General features: G+C 33.9%; 2 protein-coding genes across 2 annotated transcripts; both read left to right on the top strand.

The window, feature by feature from the left end:
- The first annotated feature begins 682 nt into the window (after positions 1-682).
- On the top strand, positions 683-3,770 carry LOC103485324 (cysteine-rich receptor-like protein kinase 44). The gene is made up of 7 exons (XM_051088630.1): positions 683-1,754; positions 1,836-1,964; positions 2,069-2,208; positions 2,293-2,503; positions 2,616-2,853; positions 2,929-3,079; positions 3,218-3,770. Exons 1-7 carry the CDS (start codon positions 932-934, stop codon positions 3,572-3,574), a joined length of 2,049 nt encoding a protein of 682 aa, XP_050944587.1. The 5' UTR covers positions 683-931; the 3' UTR covers positions 3,575-3,770.
- A 5,021-nt stretch (positions 3,771-8,791) lies between these two features.
- Positions 8,792-12,195, top strand: LOC127150600 (cysteine-rich receptor-like protein kinase 10). The gene is made up of 8 exons (XM_051088631.1): positions 8,792-9,077; positions 9,224-10,367; positions 10,449-10,577; positions 10,682-10,821; positions 10,906-11,116; positions 11,230-11,467; positions 11,547-11,707; positions 11,936-12,195. The coding sequence occupies exons 2-7, from the start codon at positions 9,545-9,547 to the stop codon at positions 11,656-11,658; spliced, it is 1,653 nt and encodes a 550-aa protein (XP_050944588.1). The 5' UTR covers positions 8,792-9,077; positions 9,224-9,544; the 3' UTR covers positions 11,659-11,707; positions 11,936-12,195.
- The last annotated feature ends 78 nt before the right edge of the window (positions 12,196-12,273 follow it).

Genomic DNA, 12,273 nt, shown 5'->3' with positions numbered 1-12,273 from the left:
GGTAAAGGTACTTTTCGCTAAACTATGGGCTACCCGTTCTTTATAAATACTATATATTATGTAACCCCAATATGAAGCTTACTAATGAGAATTAGTATTGCAAATATCCTAATTAGAGCTATGTCGAATCATGAACTCTACACATGGTGTCATTTCACCATTGAAGGGGGGAAAACAATTCATCAATGTGAGTTCTTTTGAAGGTTAACTTGGACCAAGCATGGTGAAGGAGAGGATGGTTTGATGAATTGCACTGACAATTTATCACGCTAATTGTTGAAGTAGGAAATTTATGAATTGATCCAACTTTTGTGACAAGATAAATTATGGTCCAAGACTTTCATAATTGCTCGGAAAAAAAAGATATAAATTTGGTGAGAATTTTAAAAATTGACAAACAAAAAGATGAAATATTGAATACAAAATTAATTTAATTAATGTAAAAATAAAGGGAAAATATTTACTTTAAAATTGATTAAAAGAAAAGAATTGAATTATTAAACAAATTTGAGGAAAAAAAGAAAAATTTTAATTTAAAAGTACTTTTAAAATTTAAAATTTAACTTGATTTTTGAAAATATAAAAAGAAAGAGTAGTTATAGAGTTAAATTTTTAAAACAATAGATGTTAAAAATAAAATAATAATCAAAACCACAGAGACACAAATAATATGTATGAGTACGCAAGTTGACAAAAAAAGGGGCGGCTTTCGAGAAATGACCAGCGAGGGGGCACTGCCTTCCTCCTCCTTGCCTAATGCCTATCACCATATCTACCAAACTTTATTATTTCTTCTCTCCCATCTCGCAATTCAAACCATTGAAACACGTCAATGGAAGGTTTTTAGTTCCTGTCTAACACCTAAGTTTCTCTGAAAGAAAAAAAAAAACTGAACTTTGTTTACACAGCCAAAGAAAGCAGAAAAACGGAGATGGGAACTCCAAAAAATTTTCTCTTCCTTTGCTTCATTCTCGTATTCATGGTTGCAACCACCATTTCTCAAAGAGAAATAGTAGCCCGGTCATGTTCAAACAGCGGCAACTACACCACCAACAGCATTTACAAGCAAAATCTCGACACCCTCCTTTCCTCCATCGCCTCCAACACCGATATTGATTACGGCTTTTACAATTTCTCAGAAGGACAGCAACCCGACAGAGTTAACGCCATCGCCCTTTGCCTGGCCGATCTAACGGTGGAAGAATGCCGGAGCTGTATCCGAAATTCAACTCGAAGAATTCTAGAGGATTGCCCCAACCAGAAAGAAGCTATCGGATGGTACACCGTTTGCATGGTTCGTTACTCAAACAGATCAATATTTGGCGTTTGGGTCGACCGAGTTCTTGGGCCAACTTTTGTTTCCGGTCGGACTACGTCAGATATAGATGTTTACACTCGATCACTTAGAACTTTGTTGCAAAGACTGAGAAATGAAGCTGCGTCTGGGGATTCTAGACACAAATATGCAGTGGGTGAAATTGAAGCTACCAATTTGGATAACATATTTGGGTTTGTTCAATGTACTCCCGATTTGTCCTCTATGGATTGCAATAATTGTCTTATGAAGGCTGCTGAAAATGTTCCGAATGGAAGTACGGGAACGAGGATATTTTCGACCAACTGTTTTTTGAGATATGAGACTAATGATATTTTCTACGACATTCAGTCGCTGCCTCCCACTGCTGGTGGCGGCGGCGCTACTTCCCCACCTATGTCATCGCCACCTCCTCCGCCGCCTCTGCCTCCAAAGCCAGGTACTTTTCCTTTTTGTAGGTTCTTCCTGAATTTAGATAATAAGCGCTTACAAGGCCTCTGATTTAGATTTCTTTTTGTAGGGATTACGGCTAGAACTGTAATTATTATTGTTGTGTCCATTGTTTCTGTCATCATTCTCGTTGTTGCAATTTTCATCATTTTGAGGTTGAGAAAACGAAAGAACAGAAAATCAACAGATAAATTTGAAGGTGAGTGGTTTATGAATATGAATACTCTGTTTTCTTAGATGGGAAGTTTTACATTGGTCGTTGACTTCTTTAATTTATTGACTCATGTTCTTATCTACACTCAGGAGTTGTTATTGGGGACACCACTGACGAAATTAGCAGTGTGGAGACAATTCAATTTGATTTTGAAACCATTAAAATTGCGACAAATGATTTCTCAAGTGAAAACAAGCTTGGACAGGGTGGATTTGGAGCTGTTTATAAGGTATGGAAAGAATTAAGGAATAAAGGTTTGAAGGAGTGAATTTGATATTAATTCTAAGTAGAAAGGGACGGTTGTATCTTTCAGGGTAAGCTGCCTAATGGACAACGTATTGCAGTGAAGAGGCTTGCTAATAATTCACAACAAGGAGATGTTGAATTCAAAAATGAAGTTCTTTTGGTGGTAAAGCTTCAACATCGAAACTTGGTTAGGCTGTTGGGATTTTGCTTGCAGAAAACTGAAAGACTTCTCATTTATGAGTTTGTACCAAATGCCAGCCTTGACCAATTCATATTTGGTATACTCATTTTCTACCTTATTGTTTCTTTCACTTTACAATATCACATTACCAAAGTTCTATTTTCATAAAATTGACACAAAACTATTCATATGTGTGGATGATGATGTAGATTTTACGAAACGGACACTATTAGATTGGGAAAGACGATTCAAAATCATAAATGGAACTGCACGAGGACTTCTTTACCTTCATGAAGATTCTCGTCTTCGAATCATACATCGGGATCTCAAAGCTAGTAATATTTTGTTGGATGAAGAAATGAATCCAAAGATTGCTGATTTTGGTATGGCAAGATTGTTTGAAGTAGATGAAACTCAAGGCAATACAAGTAGAATTGTGGGAACTTAGTAAGTCATACACAATTATTGTTCAATTTTTGGTATAATATATATCCGTAACTAAAATTTTGGTTATTTTTGCAGTGGTTATATGGCTCCAGAATATTTAATGCACGGCCAATTTTCAGTTAAATCGGACGTCTTTAGCTTTGGTGTTTTGATACTTGAAATTGTGAGTGGCAAGAAAAATAATTGCTTTCGCAATGGAGAAAAGATAGAAGATCTCTCAAGCTTTGTAAGTGTACAATTCACTTCTCAAAATCACCGACGACACACTTCTAGCATTGTTGATAGCATTAACAGATTTGATATCAAAGTATTGTATTGTTCTAAAGTAATAAAACTGATTGCTAATTTCTGATTGTGTGTTTAGGCATGGAAAAATTGGAAGGCTGGAACAACTAAAAACGTCATAGATTCAACACTTAGTGTTGGTTCAAATGTTGAAATGTTAAGATGCATTCATATTGGATTATTGTGCGTTCAAGAGAATGCAGCAGATCGTCCAACGATGGCTGCTGTGGTTCTGATGCTTAGTAGTATGTCCCTCAATCTTCCTGTACCATTAGAACCAGCATTCTTCATGCATAGTAACGTTGATGAATCCACCACACAATCAAAGATAAATCAATGGTTGGAAATGAACGAGAAGGCTAGTGATCATTCTGAAAGCGTACCCCTCCAATCTTTATCTAATGATGCTTCAATTAGTGAGCTCAATCCTCGCTAGATCTTTTATCCACTTTTTGGTAAAAATATGTAATTTTGAAACTCGTTTTTAGGTTGACATTTTAGCATTTGATTGGTTGAATTCAATCAATGTATGCGTTGTTCTATGGAGTGATCAAGCAAGAGTTGTGTTCTTGAAAATATTGTTTAATTTGTCTATATCTATTTATTTATTATTGAAGTTACGAATTGTGACATGATTTAACTGCAACATTATGAATTTGGATTCATAGATCATGATGGCATAAACAAAATAAACATGAGTTAGTGCTGCTAGTTGGTTGCAGTTGCACCATCTTCTCTTTTTCTTTGCCTTCAAGAACATTTCTATGTTTAATTTCAAAATCTTCCAGTCAACCATCATAAACAACATATATATCGTGGTCTCTTTCTTTACAAAATCTCTTGACAATGTCAAATTTATAATATATTTATGAAATTTAGTTTTCTTTTTTCTATTTTAATCTTTTCTATCTATGACAGTTTATTTTTAAATAAAATGGTTGAAAATATTTATAAATATAATAAAATTTTATAGCCTAATAGTTATAGACAATATAGATGATGTTAGTTTAGGTTGATATTTTGATTCATTTTATTATATTTGAAACCAATATCATAAATATTCGAGTTTGTTTAAGACATCTGCTTTCGTGTTGTTAATAAGTATGATCCATAAGCTCGTACCCTGAATCTTTCTGAATCGAGGCCCGAAACTTTCTTTTTCTTCTTCTTCTTCTACTCCCACGGGACGGAGAAGGCGTCACGAACCTGATCGAGATCATTTAAAATAAAATTGACTTTTTTTAATAAAAAAATCACTTCTTTTTAACAAAGAAAGAACATCGTGTGCTTTTGAATTTTGTACCACAAATTTGATATAGTCTATAAGTAGCAACATTAATGAACAATAAATGAAAGATATCACACAACAGTCTTGGGTTGTTTGAAACTTTCGTGAGATTTTTAATGAATTGTCCAGTTTGTTAAAATAAATGATTTTATACTTCAAAGCGATTTTGCATCCTTATTACTAAATCTTAAAGTAGAATGTGATCAAATTTCACATGATCTTAAACACAATCATTTATTGCAAAAAAAAAAAAAAAAAGAAAAAAAAAAAAAAAAAAAAAAAAAGAAAAGAAAAGAAAAGAGTTCATCTTAGTAACCATAAGGTTTATGATTTGAATCTGTACCTTTAATTATTGTTAATCTTAATATTCTCTTATTTTTCAGTCACCATCTAATTCTAAATGCATAATTTTAAATCTTCCACCTTCTAAATTAAGTACTGATATAAGACAATTTTACTTTGAAATTCATTCAACGGAGGGTCAATAATTTAAGTTTTGGAATTGGAAGCATCGACTTAATTAGGAGAAGCAAAATAAGAAAATGGGCATGGAGGATGGACTAATGTCTTGTAAATTATTCAATTGACTTCATTCATCATATATTATTAAGTTTGTAGAAGCGTATCGAAACCAAAAGTTGATATCAATCATTTCAGTAGATTTTCACTGAGAAATGGGAAGCTTTCAATTTGACAAAGACGCTGTTCTTCCTCTCCTTCTTTCTCGCAAAGTTGGTGTTTCCCATAATTTCTCAGCCACCCTCTTTTTTTTTTGACAAAGGTTGCTCAGACAAAGTTAATTACACCCTACACCAATAGCCCTTTCAAGAAAAATCTCGACGCCGTACTTCTCTCCCTCTCTTCCAACAATCAGTTCGATTCCGGTTTCTACAATGCCTCCTCCGGAGAAAATCCCGACAGAGCCACCGCTATGGCTCTTTGTCGTGGAAATGTTCCATTTGAAAAATGCAGGAGTTGCGTGAATGATTCAGCCCACAGGATTTTACAAGAATGTGCGACCCAGAATGAAGCCGTGGGATGGTACCACCATTCCCAAATTCGCTACTCAAACAACTTTATTTACGGTGTCAGAGACAGCTCTGTGATGTGAGCATATATGAACTTTCAAAAATCTCCAGACCCAATTGGTTTCAGTCAGACACTGAGGAGCTTGTTGGTTGGACTACGAAACGCCTCCGCCTCAGGGACTTCTACTCGAATCTCTGCGGCCGGTCCATTGGCAGTGTCTAGTCCCAGTGTGGACACGATATACGCTGTTATTGATTGTTTTCCTGACTTGTCATCGTTGGATTGTAATGGTTGTCTCAGTCAGCTCCAAAGTTATATTCCGCTTGTTGTAATGCTAGCATAGGGGCAAGAATAACTACAACTAGTTGCCAATTGAATTATGAGTCCAGCCTTTCTTTGAATTGTCTCCGCCTCCACCATCAGCTGTTAAAGCCCCCTCCCCATCTTCACCTTCAAACGAAATGAGTGTATGTCTTTCGTCATTAATTTAAGTTGAAACAGTACTATTTTGGTCATGCTAATTCATTTATATTTTGGCCCATAAATATCAATTTTTTCTTCAAGTTTGTTCCATTCTAGATTCGACACTGTCGTAGTTGCTGTGGTTGTTTTTTTTTTTTCTCCATCTCAACTTTCTCGTCTTTATATAATATATATATTAAGAAAAATATTAATTATTAATATTTATCATTGGTTTAGTGGGTACTGAATTACAACAATTTTGGGGAAGTTTTTTTGTTCTTACTACTTAACTACAAATAGGGTAGTTATTAGAAATGATATTTAAGTATATAACAATATTTTTAAAAAATTACAAATATAGTAAAGTTTATCATTGAATAATATAGTTTATTGGTGATGGATTAATATTTGAAGTGATATTTTGAATCTAATAGTTAAATTTGCAACTAAACTCAAACATATATGTCCAGTTTTTATTAACAATGCAATAACATTAAAGAAATTTATTTTAAGAACTTTTAAGATAACTCTTTCACTCTCATACTATAATTTAATTTAATTAGGAGCTGTCACACAATAGATTTGTAATCTAAATTTGACTGTCTCAATTAGCTAAAACTTAAATCAAAGCAAACAATTAACTTTCGTGTCGTAAAAACTAAAAGAAATAAATGCCATAGGAGAACACAAAAATGCTTCTTTCAATAGATCAACAGAAAACTTTCAATTAATGGCTGACATAAAAACTAAAAAGATTATATCAATCTTTCTCTTATATCACATTTCTTGAAGTCCTTTACTATCATGTAAATTATATATATAAAATTAGAATATGCAAAATTGCAATAATAAATATAAAATAAACTGAAGTTTGTAAGGATTTGTACCCGAATAAAACTTTTACTATCTCAATCTTGCAGCAACAATTTTAAATTAAAGGTACAACCCGTTCGGAATGATCGTCAACAAAAGCTTATCTCAACTGTCACCCTCAACTTATACTAAAAAATTGAATATAAACTTAGTATCACGTAAGGTAACATCTTTTAAAAATTAGGAATCAAGTAGATTTTAAATATCTGTATGTGGAAAAAGGAAACATAAAACTGAATTGACACGTTAGAATGGGCTACATGTTAGTACTAGGTAGGTTGATTGAAAATTTAATGGACCGTCTGTATTGACCTAAAAAAATGTTTTTGAGGAAAACATTTTGTTTAAACTAATGAAAATTGTTTAAATCACATTTACAAAAACTATTTTGAATAAGTTTCAAATGATTTAATATTTTTTCAAAATAACTTATTTTTAAATTAAACACTCTAAAATATGATCCAAGTTTTCTTTAAATCAAAGTCAGTCGTGTTTATCACTCTATCATAATCATATATAAATTTTCAATGGAACGACCAATAATGAAGACCGACAAATCCATCCATGGTTAAGTTCACACATAACTCCCCCTTCAATCTATTATTTAATTCTCTCTTCTCAATTTTATATCCTCCGGAAGAATAAAATGGATATGGGAAATTTGATTTTGACATCTAAGGCTTTTTCTCCTGATCTTCTCTCTTTTTTCACACAACTGATGTTCTTGAAAATTTGAAATATCTTAGCAATTCCTTGAACATAACAAACATCCTATCTTTGTTCACACTAAAAATTGGGTCATTTTGGAAAAGAAAAAAAGAGTAAAACAAAATTGTTATTAAACATCAAACGTACACACATATCGGTCAATACCGTTTGAAATTTAACTCATCTGTTCAAGTCTTCGCATGTTGATTTGTCGATAATTTTTCATTACCAAAATTTAACAAGGTACTTGACTCTTCACTCCGCCTTGAATCCTATCGATATGGTTGTGGAGAAAATAGAAAAAGGACGAGTTGTTATATAATTCTCCTCAGTATTACTGTATCACTGTATGACCGTTCATATGAAGTTCCTATTTTCAAGCCCTTACATGTTTCCTAAACTTTTGAGAGGGATGATCGTATATAGTCCCAAGTTGTTTATTCTATTTTTAAAGTAGAAAAAAAAGACATTCAAGAAATACATAAAATTTTCAACATCGCAATAGTAGTTTTGCTTGATAATCTTAAATTTGATTTGTATGCCTTTGATTTATTGGTGGATGATAAATATTTGATTATCTGACTTTCACTTCTCTTCTAGGCCAGCTTCTGGAATGTTTTCTCCCTCTCTATTTTTAGAAAATATTCCACTAGGAATTTTGTTCACACGACATCCATCTTTTTCAAGTTTTACAGAATATAAACCCACATCCACATTAACAACTTTGAAGATAAATGAAGATAATCTGATGGACAGAGCACGGAAAATGAAAGTGGATCGGAAATTTGATTTCACAGAGGTCTTTACATTTTGACTTCAAGGGTAAATTGCATATATAGCCTCCAACTATGTAGTTTGTTATTAGTTCAGAACTTTAGATGTTCCTGATGAAATTAACAGATGATATTTTCTATTCTGTGCTTTTTTCATGAACTTTCAAAAAAGGAAACAAAAAAAAAAAAAAAAAAGAAGAAGAAGAAGAAGAAGAAGAAAATAAACATATATGTTAGAAAAATGAAAAAAGAAAAGAAAAGAAAAGAAAAGAAAATGACACAAGTGAATGAGAAAGGATTTGTCTAATGGCGAAATCGTCAAAGAAGTAAGGTGTCGGAGGAGAAGTCCGTCAATCTCGGATGTGTTTAGTGTCGTCATCTGCCTCATATTTCCTTTTCCCTAAGCAATGACAAGTCCCCTAAACCCATTCATGGCTTTGTTGAATTGGACAACTCTCCCTTCACTTTCCTACACATTACTAAATATAAAATAATAATTTGGGAAATTGCATGACAAAGAAAAAAGAACAACAGATAATTTTAAGAAACAGTTTCAACTATAATTTCTCGGTCCATCTCGATCGAGATTGACATGAAGATTGTGTTTTTGTTTTTAAATTTCAAAATAAAAGGTTTTATTGAATGACCAAAATACCTTTGGAAGCTCGAACTTTAAATATTCTCAAAACTCTCAACTGTGCTCTCATTTCAGTATACTAAACAAGTTTGCTTCCAAAATCGAAGATATTTCTTTCATTTTTGCTCCCAAAATTTAAGGAGTTATTCTAGAACTTAAATCTCAGAAGGTAAATTACTTTGAACGATTCCTTTAAGACTGAATTTTAGTTTATGAAATCTAAAATGAATGGTAAAATATGTAGTTGGTTTTTTTTTTTTGTTAATGCATATGATTTCCTTCCATTAATCTTGGGAATTTCATCATTTTGGCCAGATTCGTTTGAAGGAATGCCGATATATGTTGCATTTCACATGCCTTTTGTGAGGAGCCGAGATACACAGTCATGTTTCCCAAAAAGGAGCAGCGGCTCTCGAGAATAAATGAGAAGCGGGGAGGGCACCTCCTTCCTCCTCCTTGCCTAATGCTTATCGCCAAATTTTCCAAACATTATTTCTTATCTCCCATTTAGCAATCCAAACCATTGAAACACGTCAATGGAAGATTTTTAGTTCCTTTCTAACACCTAAGTTTCTCTAAAAGAAAAAAAAAAAAAAAACTTTTGTTTACACAGCCAAAGAAAGCAGAAAAACGGAGATGGGAACTCCAAAAAACCTTCTCTTCCTTTGCTTCATTCTCATATTCATGGTTTCAACCACCATTTCTCAAATAGAAATAGTAACCCATTCATGTTCAAACAGCGGCAACTACACCACCAACAGCATTTATAAGCAAAATCTCGACACCCTCCTTTCCTCCATCGCCTCCAACACCGATATTGATTACGGCTTTTACAATTTCTCAGCCGGACAGCAACCCAACAGAGTTAACGGCATCGCCTTTTGCCTGGCCGGTCTAACGGTGGACGAATGCCGGAGCTGTATCCAAAATTCAACTCGAAGGATTCTAGAGGATTGCCCCAACCAGAAAGAAGCTATCGGATGGTACACCGTTTGCATGGTTCGTTACTCAAATAGATCAATATTTGGCGTTTGGGTCGACCGAGTTCTTGGGCCAACTTTTGTTTCCGGTCGGATTGCGTCAGATATAGATGGTTACAATCTATCACTCGGAACTTTGTTGCAAAGTCTGAGAAATGAAGCTGCGTCTGGGGATTCTAGACACAAATTGGCAGTGGGTGAAATCAGAGCTCCCAATTTGGATAACATATTTGGGTTTGTTCAATGTACTCCGGATTTGTCCTCTGTGGATTGCAATAATTGTCTTATGAAGACTGCTGAACATATTCCGAATGGAAGTATGGGAACGACGATATTTTCGACCAACTGTTTTTTGAGATATGAGACTAATGATATTTTCTACGACATTCAGTCGCTGCCTCCCACTGCTGGTGGCGGCGGCGCTACTTCCCCACCTATGTCATCGCCACCTCCTCCGCCGCCTCTGCCTCCAAAGCCAGGTACTTTTCCTTTTTGTAGGTTCTTCCTGAATTTAGATAATAAGCGCTTACAAGGCCTCTGATTTAGATTTCTTTTTGTAGGGATTACGGCTAGAACTGTAATTATTGTTGTTGTGTCCATTGTTTCTGTCATCATTCTCGTTGTTGCAATTTTCATCATTTTGAGGTTGAGAAAACGAAAGAACAGAAAATCAACAGATAAATTTGAAGGTGAGTGGTTTATGAATATGAATACTCTGTTTTCTTAGATGGGAAGTTTTACATTGGTCGTTGACTTCTTTAATTTATTGGCTCATGTTCTTATCTACACTCAGGAGTTGTTATTGGGGACACCACTGACGAAATTAGCAGTGTGGAGACAATTCAATTTGATTTTGAAACCATTAAAATTGCGACAAATGATTTCTCAAGTGAAAACAAGCTTGGACAGGGTGGATTTGGAGCTGTTTATAAGGTATGGAAAGAATTAAGGAATAAAGGTTTGAAGGAGTGAATTTGATATTAATTCTAAGTAGAAATGGACGGTTCTATCTTTCAGGGTAAGCTGCCTAATGGACAACGTATTGCAGTGAAGAGGCTTGCTAATAATTCACAACAAGGAGATGTTGAATTCAAAAATGAAGTTCTTTTGGTGGTAAAGCTTCAACATCGAAACTTGGTTAGGCTGTTGGGATTTTGCTTGCAGAAAACTGAAAGACTTCTCATTTATGAGTTTGTACCAAATGCCAGCCTTGACCAATTCATATTTGGTATATTCATTTTCTACCTTATTATTTCTTTCACTTTTTAATATCACATTGCCAAAGTTGTATTTTTCATAAAACTGACAGAAAATTATTCATATGTGTGGTTGATGATGTAGATTCTAGGAAACGGACACTATTAGATTGGGAAAGACGATTCAAAATCATAAATGGAACTGCACGAGGACTTCTTTACCTTCATGAAGATTCTCGCCTTCGAATCATACATCGGGATCTCAAAGCTAGCAATATTTTGTTGGATGAAAAAATGAATCCAAAGATCGCTGATTTTGGTATGGCAATATTGTTTGAAGTAGATGAGACTCAAGGCAGTACAAGTAGAATTGTGGGAACTCAGTAAGCTAGAAGTACACAATTGTTTATTTTTTTTTTGTATAATATATATCAATAATTCAAATTTTGATTATTTTTGCAGTGGCTATATGGCTCCAGAATATTTAATGCAAGACCAGTTTTCAGTTAAATCGGATGTCTTTAGCTTTGGTGTTTTAATGCTTGAAATCGTGAGGCCTGTTCGAATTGTCTAGCACAACAAATTGAAGAGTAGCTTGAAAATGAGATTCATACTTCTGTTGGGTCAGTATATATTATATTGGAGGGTGTTTGTTATTCTGATGATTTATCAACTTTGTAGTTGAAAATCACCTATATGTTTGTAATATAATATACAATTTAAAAAGAAAAACCCATAGTATATAACTATTTTGTGGTATTCACTCTACAGTGATCTACTATTTTCAAGTGTTTTTGCGACATATGGATCCCTCCCGTTCATTTGACCGATTAAACCTTTGATGAAAACAGGTGAAGAAAGTCTTCTCTCCAACGAAGAACTGAAGAATATGTTTAAAGGCTGCTTGTCAACTCACGCCACCGTTAATTAATTCGACTCTACTTTCGTCGCCTGCAAGAATGTAATGCCTGTGATCGCATTTCAATTAAATAACAAATCAAAATTGGTTTATGTATATATATAAACACGACCAAACTTTGATTATGTGAATTAAATATTCTAACATCGTTTTCACCGAGTAATGTTAATGGCAAAAAAACAAATTGGTTGATGTGGTCTGGTCAAGACAATATACTAAATGAATAAAACAGAGGCCAAAGTTTAATTAAAAACTACCTTCCCCATATAG

The sequence above is a fragment of the Cucumis melo genome, chromosome 8 (genome assembly GCF_025177605.1).
Source record: "Cucumis melo cultivar AY chromosome 8, USDA_Cmelo_AY_1.0, whole genome shotgun sequence".
In the NCBI taxonomy this organism is placed as follows: domain Eukaryota; kingdom Viridiplantae; phylum Streptophyta; class Magnoliopsida; order Cucurbitales; family Cucurbitaceae; genus Cucumis; species Cucumis melo.
This window is presented reverse-complemented; position numbering and strand designations above follow the sequence as displayed.